Source organism: Meleagris gallopavo, chromosome 5 (genome assembly GCF_905368555.1).
Source record: "Meleagris gallopavo chromosome 5, MGAL_WU_HG_1.1, whole genome shotgun sequence".
In the NCBI taxonomy this organism is placed as follows: domain Eukaryota; kingdom Metazoa; phylum Chordata; class Aves; order Galliformes; family Phasianidae; genus Meleagris; species Meleagris gallopavo.
The window spans coordinates 17,373,615-17,393,935 of NC_139408.1; the positions used below are offsets into that span (position 1 = coordinate 17,373,615).

At 35.2% G+C, this 20,321-nt stretch overlaps 1 protein-coding gene across 6 annotated transcripts in view; it reads left to right on the forward strand.

The window, feature by feature from the left end:
• The window catches only part of PPFIA1 (PPFI scaffold protein A1), a 55,311-nt gene that overhangs the window by 21,213 nt on the left and 13,777 nt on the right, over positions 1-20,321 (forward strand). For all 6 annotated transcript variants that reach the window (XM_010711213.4, XM_010711211.4, XM_010711212.4 and 3 more), the window contains exons 3-19: positions 117-218; positions 845-1,009; positions 1,858-1,932; positions 2,326-2,427; positions 2,667-2,888; positions 3,544-3,690; positions 4,399-4,533; positions 5,538-5,621; positions 6,203-6,334; positions 8,146-8,208; positions 9,447-9,526; positions 9,784-9,916; positions 10,586-10,809; positions 11,219-11,453; positions 14,815-14,966; positions 15,689-15,861; positions 17,515-17,608. In XM_010711213.4, coding sequence (XP_010709515.1) covers positions 117-218; positions 845-1,009; positions 1,858-1,932; positions 2,326-2,427; positions 2,667-2,888; positions 3,544-3,690; positions 4,399-4,533; positions 5,538-5,621; positions 6,203-6,334; positions 8,146-8,208; positions 9,447-9,526; positions 9,784-9,916; positions 10,586-10,809; positions 11,219-11,453; positions 14,815-14,966; positions 15,689-15,861; positions 17,515-17,608 — 2,318 coding nt within the window. The remainder of the gene's footprint in view (positions 1-116; positions 219-844; positions 1,010-1,857; positions 1,933-2,325; positions 2,428-2,666; positions 2,889-3,543; positions 3,691-4,398; positions 4,534-5,537; positions 5,622-6,202; positions 6,335-8,145; positions 8,209-9,446; positions 9,527-9,783; positions 9,917-10,585; positions 10,810-11,218; positions 11,454-14,814; positions 14,967-15,688; positions 15,862-17,514; positions 17,609-20,321) is intronic.

A 20,321-nucleotide genomic window follows, 5' to 3' on the forward strand; every position in this document is an offset into this window, starting at 1 on the left:
ATTGGCTTTAGACATCTGAAATGAATTCTTTAAGAAATTACGTCAGGTGTTCGTATGAATCCACTCTTGCTACATCCCAATACTTAATGTATTTACATTTGTCTGGTTTGTTTCAGGAATTTGCAGCACTTACAAAGGAGCTAAATGTATGCAGGGAACAGCTGCTTGAAAGAGAAGAAGAAATCGCTGAACTGAAAGCAGAAAGAAATAATACAAGGGTTAGTTCCTCTTCTCTCCAAGATCACTGTTTTTGAAGCATCCAACTACATGGAGGAATAGTGAATTTGAAAAGCTAAATGCTTTTTTATCTTGCTATTTGCACATAAGTCATCCTGCAGATGTGAATGTATGTTAAGAAGGGCTGGAAGCTTATGTATGGCTCCAGATATTGCCGTGCAGAATCAGGAAAAGGCATTTAGGATCACAGTATTATCTGTCATTCAGCTCTCTTCTAGTTATAGTTTTGAAAATGTACGGTACTCTAGATAGGAGTAAAGTGGGCAAGCTGTAGTGGTCTTCGCCATCAGATTACACAGCTGCCAGCAGAACAGTTAAGAGTATTTTGTTTGTATATCCTTCTGACACTGTTCTTCAGATTGGTGGAAGAGCTGGAAAGGCTCAGTTAAGTAGAAACCTGATTTAAAAACTACATAGAGTATAGAGAATTCATTAGCTCTGATATTGCTTCTAGTATGGGTGGAAGGAATGAAATGTTAATAAAATGTGTCCTTAGACTTGATATAATATTTGTTTGAAATTTAAAAGTCGGAATTTGGTGTTTTAGGAGGCGCAGTTCTCTGTAGCTCTGCAGAATGCGAATAAACATTGCTGCTTTTTGTTTTAGCTATTACTGGAACATTTGGAGTGTCTCGTCTCCAGGCATGAGCGATCTCTCAGAATGACTGTCGTGAAGAGACAAGCTCAATCTCCAGCTGGAGTTTCTAGTGAAGTAGAAGTTCTCAAAGCACTAAAATCTTTATTTGAACACCATAAAGCCCTTGATGAAAAGGTAATAATTATGCTGGTTAATGTTTTAAAAATCCTATCTCTTCTTAGTGTGAACCATACAGTTGTATATACTTAAGTTGTTATATTAAAATGGTGGTTGTGCTAAAACTGCATTAGTAACCGAACTCCCAAGAAAAGGTGTTGTACTGCAGCAAGGTGTTGCAGTTTATTCCAACATTCTCTGCTAATGTTGCATCCGAACCACGCTTGGTTTATGTACTTGTTGGAGGAACACATTTGTTTACTTTCCTGTATAATATCAGGATTTGGCCTTTTTAATTGTGTAATACAACAAGTGGACTAGAGAGAACAAGAGGAAAGAAATCTACTTATGCTGTGCTATTAAATAAAGCTGATTTAAAGGAGCTCCGCCCTTCAGCTGTACCTGATGTTAGCAGCAGGCAGTGCAAATGGTGAAACTTACTGTGAATTTTGCTGCCAACTCATAGTCTATTGAACAGCTTTTGTGAACTTGTATACAAAGTGATGCAGGTTATTTTCAGAAGATGTATATCCCTTCGCAAATAAGCAAAAGCACGTAGGCTTTGTGCCTTACGAAAGGATGGGTAAATTCTGGACATGTTTAATTCTTGCCTATATGTACAGGTCATGCTGAGATGTAATTTGCTAATGACAAAAAAAAGAAAAAGCTAGATTTTGAGACATTCATCTAGGTTTTTTGTATTGTCTGTTGTAATTACTGCTGACTCAAGATTTAGCTGATCTCTGAAAGTAGTGAAAATAAAACATTGTTTATAACTTGAAAGTATGTGGTAGCGTGGCAGTGTGTGAAGTTGATTTCTTAATTTCAAATAATTTGATAACACTTACCTGAAATGACTCTTTCAGGTAAGGGAGAGGTTACGAGTAGCACTTGAAAGATGTAGTTTATTGGAAGAAGAACTAGGTACTACGCATAAAGAGGTAGGTTTCTCTTTAAAGTATTCCTCAGGTGTGCACTGTGAGTGTTTAATCAATACTTGTCATTTATTAAAATTTTTCCTTCAATGTTGTGCTTTTAATTTTTTACCAAGTGGAGATGACTGTATTTTTTAATTCCGTAACTGTGAAAGACCAGAAGAGGAGAGAAGAAAAAAAAAATCAAACCTGAAAAAAACAAACAAAATAGTTTCTGTGGTTTTAGAAGAACTGCTGTTGGGGTGCAGTGGCATATTTTTTGAGTGCTTGTGACATATTTTCTTTATACATACCTTGCAGTAAGTTTGTTTAGCTCCTTTGCTTTTGCAGCTGTTCCTTATATTACTATTGAGATAGAAATTCAACTTGAAACTTATATAAGCTTTTCTGTTCTTTTAGTTAATGATTCTGAAAGAGCAGAATAATCAGAAAAAAACGCTTCCAGATGGGATGCTGGATATAAATCATGAACAAGAAAATACACCAACTACAAATGGGAAGGTAGGGCTATTTGCTTTAAGCTGCCTGATTTATTTATTTTTTTTTTAAGATTAACCAGAATATTTTAATTGTAAGCCATAATAAAAGATTTTGAGAGAATATGTGATCAAAAAGCCTGTTTTGCTTTTTGCAATCTATTTCATAATAGAATTATTTCAGGGGTGGAATGTTTACTGATAACTAACAGTTCATTTTTCAAATTTCTATATAATGTGTAAATACTTCTCTCTCCTTAACAGCGATCTTCTGATGGGTCTTTGTGCCATGATGAAAATCTTGCTAAAGTGATTGAACTCCAAGACATTATAGATAAGCAAAACAAGGAACAGACACAAATGAAAGAACGCCTTACTGCTTTGTCTAGTAGAGTAACAGAGCTAGAAGAAGATCTTGACACAGCTAGAAAAGACTTAATAAAGTCTGAAGAAATGAACACAAAATTGCAGAGAGATGTACGAGAGGTGAGGAATCAGCTGTCAAAATTTGGGTAGTCACAAGTGGAATTGCTTTATAAAATTTGTCACTGGTGTTCAGTCAATATCCTTAATGTTTTTTAGTCTAAAGATAAGGCATAACTGTTTACAGCATGATGGTCCTTTTATTAAAAAAAAAAAATTAAAAAAAAAATCCAGTTCCTTAAGAAAATTTGTCTTCCGAGCTAGCCTGTTAAGTAAACACTTCATGTAAATTTATTAAACTAGAGATCTAGCTTTGTGGACTTGAAGTATGAAAGATACTTATCTTGTCATAGATGCTGACTGTATTCATGTTCATTTTTTGTTGTTATTAAAGCTGTATGTGGTTACAGAATCACTTATTGATGTGGACAGTTCCTGTTACCCATCCATCACTAACCTTCAAATTAATATGACTTACTGTGTACTCTGGAAGAGATGTATCCTTATTAAACTGAAAGGGACCTTTATTAGTTCACAGAACACTCTGACCATCCATTAAGTAAAGATCAGTGGTCTTAAACAAACTACTAAAAACGGGAGTTATTGAACTTATTAGCCAAAGTTACAAATTATGCTCGCAGTTGTGTGCTCTGTTGTTTGATCAATAAATAATTATCCCCAATATTAAAGACTACGTTCTGTCTTGCATTTTGGATAGACTATGGCCCAAAAGGAGGACATGGAGGAGAGAATTACAACTCTTGAAAAACGCTACCTCGCTGCACAACGTGAAGCTACATCTGTGCATGACCTCAATGATAAACTTGAAAATGAAATAGCCACTAAAGACTCCATGCATCGACAGGTTGTAAATTGCTCAGTGCATTTTGCTCAGCATAGTACTAATGGAAATAATATTTGTACTCTTCCAAAGCACTTCACTTTGCTTTTAGGAAAACAAATATTTGTAGTGTGCTGTTGTTGATAATTATTTTTTGGTAGGGAGTGTATTGTACAGAGTTTTATCCTGAAAACAAAGATGAGAATATACTGGAGAAGAAGTGGGTTTTAGGCATATCAGTGACTTGATCATGCCAGAGGAGGGGTTTTGTTAGAAAGCCAATTGCTTTCTAACTGGAGGAATCCAGGCAACACTTAGTTACTGTTTGTAATTTTTTTAATAAGTTTTGTACACACTTACATTTTGAAATAAATTTTCTGGTAACATGCATAGTGTTATTTAAAAGACAAAGGAATTTATCTCTGGTATAACTCACTTTTAGCAGATCCTCGACGTTGAAAGTTTGCAACGTTTTCTATATAATTCCCATACCATTACTATATTTGTTAAGTGAAAGAGTTGCTTTTGGAATCCACAAAAATATTTGCAATAAAAAAAAAAGACTTCATATGTTGAATGGGAAAATGCCACATCTTTGTTCATGAGACCAGTTTTGGATAGCTTGTTGTCGTTAGTTCTAGTAAATTCAGTAAACTGTCTTCTTACCTTTGTCTTTGATCAAAATTGATTCCCATTTTAACACTAAAAATTGCTGATCGTAATCCTGTATAGAGTGAAGATAAGAACAGGCAATTGCAAGAACGGCTGGAACTAGCTGAGCAGAAGCTGCAGCAGACTTTGAGAAAAGCTGAAACTTTACCGGAGGTGGAAGCTGAGCTGGCACAGAGAGTTGCAGCACTTTCAAAGGTAAGATAACTGGACTATGTCCTCGAGATCTCTTTCTCTAATAGTGTCTCACTACAAAAAAATCTGCTCTTACTGTTGTTTTTGTTAATCTGTTTTAGTTTTTCCTCAGCCAGTTCAGAGATTATTTCTGCTCATCTCTTGAAACGCACTCTGATTTGTCCTGTTTCTTAAATGTCTCTCTGGAATTTGATTAGTTTTTCTCATTGCTCTGTTGCTTTTTGGAAGTGCCTTTTTGAACTGCTACTTTGTTCTTTGTTGGGTTTTATTACAATTCTTTCAATAACAGGCATTAAAGTATTAAAATAAGTAGTAATTTCTGAAGGGGAAAAACAGTTTTCTTCTGCTGTTAACCGAGTGAGACATGTAGGATGAGAGAAGCAAGGGGTAGTTGGTAGTACAAACATTTTTAGAGGATTGCAAATGGAATAGTGGAATATGAAGTAATATATATATTGAGTATAAATGAACCTTTTAGATATGTGTCTCTTTAAAATCTTAGTTTCTTTTCTTCCCTGTTATCTCTTCCATCCCTTACTGGCTCTGTAGTCTGACCTTTTGTCTCCTGGGAACTCTGCTGCTAAAGATGCTAAAGTGTTGGAACTTACCACCAAACTTAGGAAGGTAGAATTTGTGTATTAGTCTTCATTTCTGCTTGCTGCTTTCTGCTTTGTCATGATCAACAACAAAAAATCATGGTGTCTAGGCTAGTGAGAAGTTGAGAATGTGTTTAGTTTTTTTTTGTTGGCTTTTGGAAAATTTGAATGAAAATCTGCTGATCTGATTCTCACAGGATCCAGTGGTGAGAGGCTTTGGCTTGTTATGTAATGTGCAAACTCTCACACTAGATACTCAGTGACAGAAAGGCATCAGTTCTGCATTGTATATTATCATAAGTGGCAGTTACACAAAGCATGTTAGATATACTGTCATGCTTCGATGTTTTTATGCCTTTGAAATTTTTTTTTTTTAATAAAAAATGTTGATCTTGTTTTTTAAATTGACAGGCTGAAGAGAGGCATGGCAATATAGAAGAGCGACTGAGACAGATGGAAGCACAGTTAGAAGAAAAGAATCAAGAGCTACAAAGGGTATGATACATATTTTTGGTACTGAAACAAAGCTGAAAATCTGATTCTCTTAATGGTTTTCTACCATTCAGCAAAGGTGATTTTGTTTCATCTCTAAAATAAATCAGAGTATAGGTTGCCTCATAGCTGGGTGATCTGGGCCACTTTGTATGGCTAACTTTCAGGCTCAAGGAAAAGCTGAAAGTCTCTGATCAATTTGAAATAAGTTTGGAATTACCTCGTTGTTAGTTATGCTTTCTGAGTATACTTTCTGATGAAGAGATCGGAAATCTTGGTGAAGTAACTGAGCATGCAAAAATGATTTATAGATTGTAAATAATTGCTTTTGAAATCTGGTTTGTTTTAAAATATAAGCTCAGACTTTCAAACTTCAGATCTCAAATGGTCATTAAAATCTTGTGTCCCTTATACTCCCTTACAGAGTCTTGGAGATACTTCTTATCCCTTTGGAAAAACCATTTCTATTAAAGAAAAATGTAGTTTAAGAAAGCATACAGCTTTACAACCAACAAGACATTGTAAGTTCCAAGTTATTTCAATAACTTTGTCATAAGAATTTTAATTTTTGTTATTTATCTTAGGCTAGACAGAGAGAGAAAATGAATGAAGAGCATAATAAACGCTTGTCAGAAACTGTGGATAAGCTACTTTCTGAATCTAATGAAAGGCTTCAGCTTCATCTCAAGGAAAGGATGGCTGCCTTGGAAGATAAGGTAACCTTAAGTCACATTCTAGCATGTTCAACATCTGATTAATAAACATTCTGTAGCTATTTCTGTATTTTGTAATGTGAAGTATATTCTTAATTTCTTTTTTTTTTGGGAGGGGGGGTGGAGGGTAGACCTTAAACATGCATTGTGATCACATCTTTTAGGATGCTTTATTCTGTTTTAGTTGACTGGTGTGGACTGCATAAGTAGGCTTGTCTAGTGTGGTACAGGAAGTCTGAAGAATTAGGACTTGAACTGTGACCTCTTCGGTTCAGATTCCTTTTATTTCCCACAGCTTTTGTCTGTGTTGGTTACTCTAAATCGTTGTGGGATTCTTGCAGGTTGAGACAATCTTGTGTCTTCTTCCCCAGATGGACAGGTTATACAAATATAATGGAACTGTTCCTTGTGTTATTGGTGCACACGTCAGAGCCTTCTCCTGTATTTAGTTCCTCTTTTACTACATATTTACCTTTGATTCCTTTCTGCTATTGGAGCTAGGTCCTCAAGGATTTTTCTTTCATGCGTGTCTTTAAGAATTCTCTTTTTCTATGACCAAAAAGGGGGGGGGGGGGGGAAAATCAGTGCCTTTTACCAGTAGTACTTTGAATTGGAATTGCTTTGTCTTGGATTAGTAAGCAGCTAGTTTCTTGTACTGGGGGCTGAGGTGACCATCTGGGGAAATGCCTCAGGAAAAGCTGAGTGGCTTATAATGATGAATTCAGACTTCAATAGGTGTTTACTTTCTCGTGGATTCAGTTAAGTCAGTTCTTATCCCTAAGCCTTTAGTCTTTTTGAGAGTTGTAGAACTGCCTGCACCTCGGATCGTTAGAGATTTAGGTTTTTTTTTCCGCTTTTGCATTCTGAGGGGTAAGAAAAATCAAAGCACTTATTTACCCCTCAAACTTGAACTACATTCATGAATAACGAGAAAAATTTAGTTGTCCCTCACTGTCAGTAACAGCTTCTAGAAAAAATTCTCCCAGTGGCTTCCAGCTCATTCTTCGAATAAATTGGAAAGAAAGGTGCATATAAAATTTCAGTACTTTCCTTCTGATCATTGAAGCTCTTTTCCCTGAATGATTTGTTTGTTCACTTACAAAATCTTATTACAGATTTAAAATGCAAATAATTGTATTACTCATCTCAAGGAAATGTGCTTAGCAGAACTTTTTGGCAACTTTGGAAAGCAAAGAATACATGAGATGGTTACTATTAGAAAGGGGAGTCTTTTGACTTTTGTTTAAAATCATTTACTGTGGTCATGTTAGTTAAATCTTTATGATTGTCGTAGCTCTTGGATGATTCTTAATTTAAATTGGGGAACTGCTTTGAGCAAATAGATTGTAGTAGTTGTAAGTACCTTTATTGGAGCTGTTTAAAAGTTGCAACATAATTGTGAAGAAAACAGTGCTATAGTAATTTTGTTGATCAGACAAGTGAAAGCAAAATGAAAATTCCAAAACAAAATGATAATAGCCAATAATACCTTACTAACCAATGACTGAACAGATTTAAAGTTCTTTAGCTGCATAATTACTATTTGTTTTTTGATCAAGTAAGGTATTTGTATTAAATATATATGTTTCTGCTGTAAGTAAATCCATCGTTTACAGGGCTGTATATGTAAAAGACTTTTTGAGATGTGATCTCAAAAGTAAGGTATCTGCTAAAGATAGTAGATAAAGAGGTAAACTATCTGCTAAATTAAGATGCATCTGTCCAATATGACCAAAGTTTGTTAGTAATGCTTATTGGTTATGATTCAGGAATGGTAAGCTTTTATAAATAACTTGTGATACGTTTTGTTTTAGAATTCACTTCTTCGAGAAATTGAAAATGCAAAAAAACAAATAGAGGAACTTCAGCATGAGAAGGTAAAATAATGCATTTCTGAAATGTTATATTGGGAAATAATTGCTACGTTGCCATGTAGCAGAAGCAGATTTGGCTTGCCCCATGAAGCTCAACATTACTAATGCTAGTTAGTCCAAAAATACCAATTTTGTGGGCGATTTTTTTTATTTTATAGTACTGTTTGCTTCAATTTTTGTTAAGCTTTTATAGATAATATTTTGTTTTTTTCCTCAGACGTAACACAGTTCTGAATATGCAAAGTGATGGATATATTGGCAATTTGCTGAAGTTCAAAGTTTGCATAGTATTTTTTTTTCTGTTTAGACATAAAACTATGAACAGTAAAAAGAAAAGAGAAATACTTTAACAGTGGGTATTTTCCCTTAGGTGTATACTTAAAGCAGTGGATGTCATAAGATGCTTGTTTGATAAAATTGTCTTAAAATTCTGAGAGAGAGAGATTTATTAGACTTGGTTATTCCTTTCCAGTAGTGACTGGCTCTGTAACTGACAAATTCACTTCTTGAATAATAGTGGTGGGGACTTTCATTTTTTTTTTTTTTCCTTAAGCAGTGATGATTCATTTTATGATCATACTGTTCTGAAATAGTACTTGTTATTGCTTATTAAATCACAGGGGTACTGCATCTCCCCAAATCGTTCTAATAAATAGCTAGTCCAAAATATTAGAGGCTGTGATTTTGTAATAAAATGAAGAACATATCCTACAAAATATTCTGAATGTGCTTCAAATTTTTATGTAGGCCACTAGTTTTCACACAAGGCACGGATGTTAATCATCAGCCACTTTCCACAGGCTTTCACTGTTTTCTCATTCATTGGATTGCTTAGTTAAATTCAAGCTTTTACAGCATATATGAGTGCTAGAGTTAAAAGTGGATGGTTTTAGGACTTGTTTTTCACAACTTGAGAAATCTTGGTTCATATTAAATATTGCCGTTTAATTTTCCTAAGGTTAGTAATGTGTGAATTTTGTTCAGTAGCTGCTTTTAAAGTATGTATACAAAGTCACAGTGTTGAGAACCAAGAATTATCCTTGGATGCCCTTTTGTGATGGTGCTGGGCTTTGTAGCAAAAATCATTTTGGTTTTATGTTGTTCAAGGCTATGTTTTAAAACTGTTTACATTTGAGTTTCATAGAAATTAGATCAATGGGCTAAATATTTGCTTATAGATTAGGATCTGATGCTGAATTTTTTTTAATGCACATTGTTACATATTGTGTCTATTTTTACAGGATAAACTCGTATTAAGTATTGAAGCATTAAGGGCTGAAAATGACCAAGTGAGACTCAGAGCCACATCACTTCATCATAGGTACAAGCACTTAATTGTAGTTCAATTATTTTTTTTCTCATTTCCTGAGGAAAAAAAAACCAAAAAACTTTACCTATTGAAAATGAAAACACTTCAGTTGTAGCTATAAAACATACTTTATAGAGCAGATAAAGCAGCTATTACACCACCTCAAAAAAAAGGCACTGAGGGTACAAAGGAAATCATTTGGATGGGTTTCTTAGCCTGTCTCACTCTTCTCCCCATCTTGCTAACGATAGTGTTTTTTCCTGTCTTAGCCGACCAGATTTCAGATACCCTATGGCATCTTCATCAGTGGCTGACAGTCATGCAGATTCTTATGGCACCTCTTCTGTGCTGAGGCGTCCTCAGAAAGGGCGTTTGGCAGCTCTCAGAGATGAGCCTTCAAAGGTAATAGAACTCTGAAAGGAAGTGATGGCAACAAAGTAGATTAGATGATGTTAACATGTTGCAAGGAGTTGGTGGAATAGGATTGCACAGCAATAAAGAGGCTGGATCTTGTATATGAAAATATATTTTAAGATGCATTTGCATTTAGATATTCTGCTTCACTAATACATGGCTACTAGGCTGTATAATTCCATTTCAGTCTGCAATCTTGGGGCTGTAAAGTCCAATTTGTTTTACGTATGAAAAATCTGTGCAATATAATATGAAGAGTCCTTCCTTTGTGTCTCTACACTTTGAATTTCAACTTTCCTTCACTAATCTAACATTTCTTGTCCTGCAACCCAGTCTTGCAAGTTTTCCTTTTACATAAAGCTGATTTGAACGTGTTTTCATTGTTTGTTAGCAAAAATCTGTTGAACGCATATAGCCAAGATAATGGTGTTTTATCTATTGAGTTTGGCTGTTTTAAACTGTACTTACCTGTAAGAGGCAAAGTTTTCTACATCATAGCTTTTTGTTTTACATTTCTCTAAACATTGCTATCTTGATGGATACATTCAGCATGTAAGCGGACTTTAAAATTAAAAAAAAAAAATTATTTAAACATCTTGGAAAATAGTAGAAATGTCACGTTTCACATCTTAGTCTTTTTTAATTCTCATATAACAGGTTCAAACTCTGAATGAGCAGGACTGGGAGCGAGCCCAGCAAGCAAGTGTATTGGCAAACGTGGCACAAGCATTTGAAAGCGATGTTGATGTGTCTGATGGCGAGGATGACAGGGAGACTATATTCAGTTCAGTTGATCTGCTGTCACCAAGTGGTCAGGCTGATGCTCAGACTTTGGCCATGATGCTTCAGGAACAGCTGGATGCAATTAACAAAGAGATTAGGTATGGCATATCTGCTGTTACATTTTTACTGAAAAATAATGTGTAACGCAAGAAATCCTTTTTATATGGTTACTCACAGAATTGTTTGCTCATTCACTTTCCTTTGGGAGACTGGGAGAGTGGGAATTGATGAACAAACAAAAAACTAAATTGCTTGTGCCTTAAGTATTCCTTTCAGGTCTTCAGTCTCATTTGTGGAAGGGATTGTATAGCTAGTTGGACAGAAACCTCTGCATGATGGTAATAGTTATAGTGTTTACAACCTCTTTTCAGATTGGATTGCCAAATTTTCAGTGCAGTCGTTTTGTCTGTCAAGTGCTGCTGCTTTTCAGAATGCTTGAGTGGGCCATTCTGTTTATACGGTACTTGTTTGAATGTCGTGTTCCTTTGGAACCCTTTTTTCTTTCAGGCTTATACAGGAAGAAAAGGAAAACACAGAACAGCGTGCAGAGGAAATTGAAAGCAGAGTGGGCAGTGGGAGTTTGGATGCCCATGGCCGATTCCGGTCCATGAGCTCCATTCCTCCTCCCTATGCAAGTGGTTCCCTTGCTGGTTCTTCCCCACCTGGCAGTGGCCGCTCCACCCCAAGGCGGATTCCGCATAGTCCAGCTAGGGAAGTGGACAGACTAGGTATCATGACACTGGTAAGTGTCTACTAACTTTATTTTTCCAGGAGGCTGTTCCTTTTCTGTAGGAAATGCATTTGATTCTCCCCTTCCTCTGCTTCTTAACTCTATTCGTCCGTTCTCTAGTTTTTTCTACTGCTTCCTTTCAACTTCTGTAAAAAGAGTAAGGTAAAATCATAATGATAACCAAAAAAGCCAACAAAATGTTCAGAACTCAGTTCTACTGGTCAGCATCTCATACTGACGTATTCCTTTTGCTATGATTTTTCTTTATTATTCTTCCTGGAAGAAATAAATGTTTTCTTTTTAACCCTCACTCCAGCAACAAGTTACTGTCTGTTTTAAGCTTTAGTTTTAATGGTCTTTTTTTTTTTTTTAGCTAAATATTCAACTAAAGCATAATTTGCACGTCTTATACTAATCTTGAAGTTTGTAAGATGTTACAGTTGTGGTAATATTGCGTACAAGTGTCTCGTTAGCCTATTAAACATGTAGTTAAATATGTTAAACTTAGTAGCTGGTGTAGTAGCAGCTTGGTATTCGCAATTCAGTGAGTAGAGAAGGATGGATCAATTCTTTTGACCTTTCTACACCTACTTAGGAAAATTAATCCTTCTAGGAGGTGTTTCACACAGTAAGTCTACCTATAAAAAAAACAAAGACCAGTTTTCCATATTTTTGTTTATATAAATTTTAGACAAATCTATCTCCTCCTTAACAGATGGAACATGTTTCACTGAGAAGTATGTCAGAATTCAAAGAATACTTCTGTCAACATACATTACTTTGTCTCCAGATTTGGAACCTGTGCTTAATAGTTGTATGTGGAATGTCATGGTTACTGCACTTTGTCTTGGATTATTGCACTTGTATCATGACTGTGAGATTCAGTGGACAGGGAATGCTATCCAACACTGCAACAGCAGGCAGGCTGCAACAGACTGTCATATCTAATCTAGCTCTCTGATAGGAATTTAAAAGTGAGCATTTCTGCCGCCTATTTTTTCAGCTTTTTGTAATGAATGTATAATTTTGTATGTAATGCAAGGTTTTTTCCATAAAAAAGAATCAGTTGCCTTTTTTGTATTTAAAAAAAACACATAATGGCTCAGATCATATATCCAGTGTCAAGCACATCTTTATTTTGCATAAATTAACATATTTCAAGAGGTGGAGTGCTTTATATCCTTACTCTCACAATAATAAGCTGTGCTTCTAGAATTATTGAACAAAAGGTTTCTAGAAACTTTTAGAAAAAGCTGTTGGGAATTATGAGACAGAATGAGTTCTTAAGATTTTTGACAGCTGCATTAGTTTGAGTACGATGGCAACATTAGCTTAATTAGATAACTAAAGTAATGTTGGGCAGTACAGTTAGCTGAAAACCCCTCATCTAGTTTAAAAGCTATCAACTTAATCAATTCTGAAGCTTATATAGCTCTCTTCAACAATTTGCATGAAAATTTTCCATTCCATATTGCAGACATCTTCAGATTTTTGTTCTATCAAATTTAATAGAGGAAAAAGCCAGAAAATTGGATATGAATCTGATGTTATTTCTCTCAGAAGTAGTTCTATACACAACTCTACAGTCATAGTACAACAAAACTTCTTAATTTTGTGTAGTTTGCATCCGTTCTAGTTAGAAGATGTTTAGAAGTTGGTATCGATTTTAAAAACACCACCAACAACAAAACAGCAAAATATACGAAGGTTGCTGACTATTTTACTGACTTTAGTTTTGATTTACAGTCCTTTGAAATAATAAGTCACCAAATACAATGATGACAAATAATCTAAGTTAAATTTTTGGCAATAGTAGCCTGAATAACCTGATAAGTTGTTCATATAACTCAAGGTTGCCATCTTGATCTGTGTGGTAGCGGAATTGAGAAGTACGTAAGAAGTGAAATACAACGGGTTCTGGAGCAGGTGGGGGATTAGGTAAAACTGACAGTAGAATCTGAATCAAGCATATCATCACATTAAACTTTGTAAAAAAAAAAAAAAAAAAAAAAAGCGTTGTTATTGTGTCAAAATGAGCTATTGGTGCTTGTTCACAATTATTAAAGTCTGACTGCTTCTTATGCTGTATAGCACAACTGCTAAGGTGTTGGGAATGAAATAATGCTGGCGATTTGTTAAGCTCTGTGCCTGCTGTTGCTACGTGTAGGTTATGTTGTTCAAGGGGAGAAGAGCCCTTGACATAAGACTGGAAATCCTCTGTTTTAAAAGAAACAACTCAAAATGCCCCAAAATGCTCTACTGTTTCTCTTGCGAAAAGATAAAGTGCACATCTTGTGTGCTAGTTTCGCGTACAGTACCACTGTACTGAAATATCTAGACTACTTCTGTAGGCAATGAAGTATAAATCTTGATTATTTTCCTTCCTTTTCTGTCTTCAGGCATACATTTTTAAATACTGCTGTGATTTGAAGAGTGCTTCATTCTCTTATGTTTCTCTGTGCTGTTGCTGTAGTTGTTTTAAATTTTCCCTGGTATATTTTGTCTGTAGTAGTTATTTCCGTTTATGCTACAGTTTACAATAAATATGGCTTTTCCAAATTTTTTTTGCACGCATCTTTCAGCCTAGTGATTTAAGGAAACACCGTAGAAAGGTAAAATCTTTAGTTTATTTACTGCTGTGCCCCTTCATTCACTTACTCTTCTCTCAACTTGTTAATGGATACCAGAAGCGTATCAGAAAATTTGCTGGTTAACTGTATGATAGAGATTATAAATTTTCTGATATTGAACGTAAAATGGCTTGTCTTAGCAGAAGTGGGGTTTTGTCATTTGTTTTTGAGAATTTTTTTGCTGCTGTGTGGTACAGCTGTGTTTGTAGTCGCTGTTTTGCAATCTTAATGAAACAATATTTAATTTCAAGGATCTATTAATGCATACACAAATTGTAATTTCTGTTCTTCAAACAGAAGATTAACCAAGGCTATGGGTACATAGAAACTGACTTTATTGAATTGGTAGTTTTGCTAATGCTTATCTAAACATGACAGCAAGAACTTCTTTTTCCAGAACTTTTTGTTAGCATTTGCAGTTTGCGTAAACAAGCCAGCTATGTTGGTTTCATGGAGCTGATGACATTACTTTAGTTGTTAGATCTGAGAATGAACAAAAGATGGCTGCTTGCTCGTTTCACTTGTTAAGACTGAAATGTAGCAGTTTGTCAGTGAAGGTTAAAAAAGCAAATAATTCAGGAGTTCAAACGAGAGCCAGGCAACTGCAGAATAGTAAGGGCAAGAGTAACTCTTTAACTTGGAAATTATTGAATTTCCTTCTAATGTTTTTTGTGTTGTTAATATTGCTTTCGTGTTTTAGTGTATTCCAACAAAACCCTCAAGTTTTATTTGTTTTCCATTAGTCTCCAGCTTCTAGAGAAGAGGTACGTGATGATAAAGCGACGATAAAATGTGAGACGTCCCCACCTTCTTCACCTCGATCTTTGCGTTTGGACAGAGTCCAAAAAGGAGCTTTGCATACGGTGAGCCACGAAGATATCAGGGACATAAGAAAGTAAGTAGCTGTGAATAAATCAGGCCTACTAGTAATGTTAGTTGCTATTTCACATCATCAGAATAAATTCTTACAGGCTGAGCAGCTTTGCAATTTTAGATTTTAATCTTGATATCAATACCTCTAGAAAGAAAGGACTATGACCACATAAATGAGTGAGTGTTGAATAAACAGTACAGGTTTTAATGATTGGAAATGTCTTCGTGAATGATCCTTTTGGCATCAGGCCTGCATTAGGTATTTGCATCACATCCTCTTTCACAGATTGCAGTTTATGTATAAATAAGAAAGTTGAAAAAATAATTTCAGTTGGTGTGTGGTTTTTCTATTTCAAGCATCTCAAGTATTTTCAAGCATTTCAAACTTCCATTGTCTGCTTAGTTTGTAAGGAAGTGCATTGGCAGCTTTGGCTTTCCTGAATTGCACTTTAAACACCTTAATTCTTCGATAATTAAGTTCCTATATAAATATTCTACCCCTTCTATTCTTTCCCTTGTTTTCTCTTTTTAATGGTTAATATTTAATGTTTTTCTCTGTTTGTTTTGGTATATCAATTTCTTCTTGCGATATTCATCAAATCTGAAATTAAAAGTTACTAGTAAGCTGCTGATCTTTTGTGAACTTTCATGGAAACCAGAAGTTGTCTTTCACTATGTAATGACAGTGAGTGTGTACATAAGCCAGTTTGACTCCTTCTTTCCTTTGTTTTGTTTTTGTGTAAGTTCAACCGGCTCACAAGATGGTCAAGCAAGTAATCCTAGCAGCAGCAATAGTAGCCAAGATTCCCTTCACAAAGCCCCCAAAAAGAAGGGAATTAAATCCTCTATTGGCCGCTTGTTTGGCAAGAAAGAAAAGGGACGACCTGGACAAATGAGCAAGGAAGCATTAGGACAAGGTTGGTTTGCCTTCTTTTTCCTTCAGTGAGCAACTAAATTTTAGGATGTGTCGGTATATGTATATTTAACAGAGTGTTTAGTTGCTTGTGTACACGTTTTATCAAATTAGACACTGAATCTTTTGGCAGGTCTTTTTACATGCAAGCTCAGTGAGTCAGGTATTGCTGTCTTTTAGCATGCCTTTTTCTTCTAGGCAACCATATTTATTCCTGTGATTCCTGTATAAAATGCATTGCTCTCTACACTTCCGAGTTTGACTGACTTTTACATTATTGTGAAAGCTATATACAATGCTAGCAACACAACTAATATTGTGGAGTATATGAAATCAAAGAAGTTTTTGTTTAACATGGTAAAGATTCTGGCCATTAGCATATAAATATTATACAAAATATTATATGGCAAGTCATCTCTTTTTTATTTGTTTCATAAAAGCTTCTTTTTCTAAAAGAGACTGTTCTGACATGGTTTATTACAATTATTTGATGTGATTTCACCAAAGAGGATATGAAGAGGAATTATCTGTTGGGGTGATAGTGTGTTTAAAGCTACAGCTGTAGGCACGTGTGATGAAAAGCTGATTGCAGGCTTCAGCAGTGCCATCCAGTCAGTGGAAAACAGCTTTTGATAAAGTTGGGACAGATGATCTGCAGGGAGAGCAGTGAAAACCAGAGCAAAGACTCAGTGACTGTAGTCACCCCAGAAGGGGATTACAGATCTTTTATATTTCCCATGTTGGTCTTAACATAATACTCCAATGAAGGAGATGCTTTGACATACACTATTCTGTCCCTTAAGAGTTAACCCTTCCTTTACATTTTGTAACTTTCTGTAGGTGTTCTACCAGCAATATAGTAAAACCAAATGAAGTTAAATGAAGCTGTGCAGCTAAGATTGATAGTTAGCTCCATTATCTAAATCACCAGCTGTATTGACTGCTAAAGGTCAATTAAGTCTTTTTAATCAATGTGAAATAGTTACCAGGGCTGGTAAACACATCGTGATTTACTTTACAAATATTCCAGTTGGTTTTGTACAGTCACTTCTTGGAATTTCCAACAAAGCATTCATACCACTTCTTGGTTCAAATGCTTAGATGTCATCTATGGGTGAGGTATCCTGTGACCAGTAAAGTTCTTTTCTGTAAATTTTTTGCCATTAAGACTTAAATACAGAAAAAAATATTTAGAAGAGCATTTGCATGGTTTTCTTCTTCCTGCCCTCACTCCACCATTCACTGCAGTCGCTGCTATTTCTGTACTTGCTCTCCTAGTTACAGTATTCCTTTATACATTTTTGGGCTTTGTTGTAGGTCTGAATATGTTGTGTCACCAAAGGATTGTTGATAACCAAAGGCAGTTTAAGACTGTGAAGTATGATTATGATGAGTACTTAAACTCTAAGCCCAAGCACATCTGTAAGATAATCGTACAAAAGATTTTATCTGGTTTGTCTTTTATGGGCCTGACAGGGGAAAAACTTTTTATCTGCCTCTTAAGTGGAAAGAAATTTCCTGTTTAAAAACGGTGTCAGTAATATTATAAAGAATTAAATATTTTTGCATGGGGAAACATGATTTTTTTAATCTATAACCATGTAACCAAAACTGAAAAAATAACGAGACTTTTTTTTTTCCTTTTCTTTCTTTGAAGTTGGCATGGCAGAGGCAGATGGTTCCTCTCAGGATGCATTAGGCCTTAGCAAACTTGGAGGTCAGGCAGAAAAAAACAGAAAAATGCAGAAAAAGTAAGTTATCAAATATTTTTAATTCTCTATTAAGGTATTGCCTTGTTCAGAAATGCTCTGTTTTCAGTTTTGTGTTTTTGGGTATTTTTCCCCAGTATGGTACTGTGACTCTTTAGCCTCTGTTAATTTCTTTTTTCCTCGTTTTTCCAGATCATTAGTGGTAGTATAGTCTCGGTAAGTTTGGAAAGGATTAGTTGGTGAATACTTGTTGCTTAAAAGCAGACTCTTATCAAACTGTCCTACAGTATTTTATTTAATTCCTGCTTTGAATTCAATTCATTTGGAAGACTTTCTAAAGTGCTTTGACAATTGCTTGTTGTTAGAGTGCAGTATGAAAGCATGAAAAGTTCACTACAGGGCATTCTTGTATGTATTGGCTTGTCTTTTATAACAAGTGGCTCAGAACCAGTTTCCTTTTGTGTTGTAGTTGCTAATTGTTTTGATTGTTTTTTCCCTCACTTCTCTTTGTGATTACCTTGATATTTTTCACTTTGTATTCAGCAAATCAAATCTGTTTTCACCATATACTCCTGATTTCCTCTGTTTAATGAATTGACTCAACTTCCTTGTAGATATGTGGTTATTTTTTTCTAATGATGAGAATTTTTTTCCAAAAGTGTCCAAGCAAACCTTTGAAATTCACCATTGAGTACCTACTGCAGGTTTTGTTATTCCTTGACTTAGAGATGTAGCAAAGTGTAGGTGAGAGTAGATATTGTTGTTAGGAGTTTTGATTTGATGTTTATTTGGTAATACAGGAAACACCTGAATTGTGTAAGTAGAATCAGGCATTCTTCACATTTTTTTTTCCCCCAAAGCTTAGCCATATACTTCATAGTTCTGGTGCTTTTATTCAGTCCAGCTGCCGTTACTCGCAGCTAAAAAAGCTGTCTGAGATCAGAAATGTTTTGACTTTTTGACTTGCCTTCTGAAGATTAAGTAATGTATGTTAGAATGACAATGTGATGAATTTCTCTTTACAAGAGAGATTTCTTGCAGTACTTTTAAGTTCTATTAGCAAATAAAAATCATGCCTGGTCACTTTACTAATGAAAACCAGCAGCATGCTGGTTTGAAAAGTCAGAATGGAATGTGGTTTTGTTTGCATAACACTAGGCTCAGCTGTTTTTCTTCAGACTTCTACAGTGAAGGCAATCACACATTACTGTAGTGTGATATTTTGCTTTTTCTACAGAGCTTTAAAGTTGTACCACATCTTGCTTGAATAAATTGTTTTAATCTCGTCACGTACAAATAATGGTAGGCCTGTTCTTGGAACAGTATGGATTTTTATCAACAGTAGTGACTAATTGAATTCTAGAGTAGAGCAGTCTATGCTGTCTTAATTTAATATTACAATAAATATAGTTGCAGGTAGATCATAGAGTTCCTTAGTAAATTTTTGAAGGGCAGAATATGTTAATAACCAATATATAAGGTATACCTAGTGGCTGCCATGTTGTTGGTTGCTTAATGTGAAAGCTTCTATATGTGAGAGCTCGAAATTAACTTGCTAGCTATACATGGAAACATATTCACAGTGTAGTACCTTCATTTGTGTTGATGAAGAATCTTATGACAAGTGGTACATAGTGCTGAGAGCAGCATTTACACAAAAGGGGTGAGAGCAGTATTCAGTGTCTTTTCTAACAAAACCTTATAGTGACAGAATTCAATTGTATGCATTATTTGTCTATTTTTGTATACCTTTGTTTTCAGTTTAGTCTTGGTTTTATTTTTTCTTTGTTTCATTTTCCTTTTGTTTACCATTTGTGGTAGTACAAAATCAGGGTAAGTTTGATTTATTAGGATTATTGTGAAATTATGATGAGTCTTGCTTGGATTTTTAAGTCTGAAAAGTGCTAACTTGTTTTGAAAGAAGTCTAATTCTGAGAAGAGAGATTAGATTCAGAAGAAGTTGTTGTGGAAGTGTGTTGCTGAAATATATCCAGTGTTGTCTTAATGCTAGCTGTATGTTTTGTCTTAATTTGCATGGTGTGTTTTTTTCTTTTTCAATGGAAATATTAAGTCTTTGAAAGTTTATAATTTGGATTTTGAAAGTTGCTTGGGGAGCCGTTGATAGTCATGGCGATTCAATTTGAGGGTAGATGTATTTATTAAAAGTATGCTCTTTGATTACCAAATGTGAGTTGTTTTTAATGTTTTGTTCGTGCTGTTCATCTTTGTGAGCTGTACTGCTGATGCTGTTTGCCACCACTGTCTTAGTGCTTCCTGTACATCATTACAAGCTTAATGCTGTATTAACTAAAAAGGAAGGCTACTGTCAGTTTAAGGTATCTTTCCTTAAAAAAAAAGTTATGCACAAAGTTTACATACCTTTAATGGTACATAAGAAAATTACACTATTGATCTGCCTGAAGTTAGCGTATTTTCATTTCATTTTTCTACTGTTGCCTTTCAGTTTTTGCACCATAGAACTCTGTCATTTCTGCCATTATTGCTCTCTTCAGCACCCTTTACTTTTTTTCCTTAGTGTTTTCCTGAATGTTTTCTCTATTCTCAGCTTCTTCCAAATCTGTTACCTTTGATTCGGACCAAGAAACTTGGATTACAGCAATGCCATCTGGCTATGAGTTCTAGATTTTATGTTCCCTTCCAGTGACAGTGCTGTTGCATGGAACTGCTTCATTTCCTTGTGGGTCAGAACACTCTTCCCTGCTGGGAGCCATTGTAAATACAGTTACTTCAGATG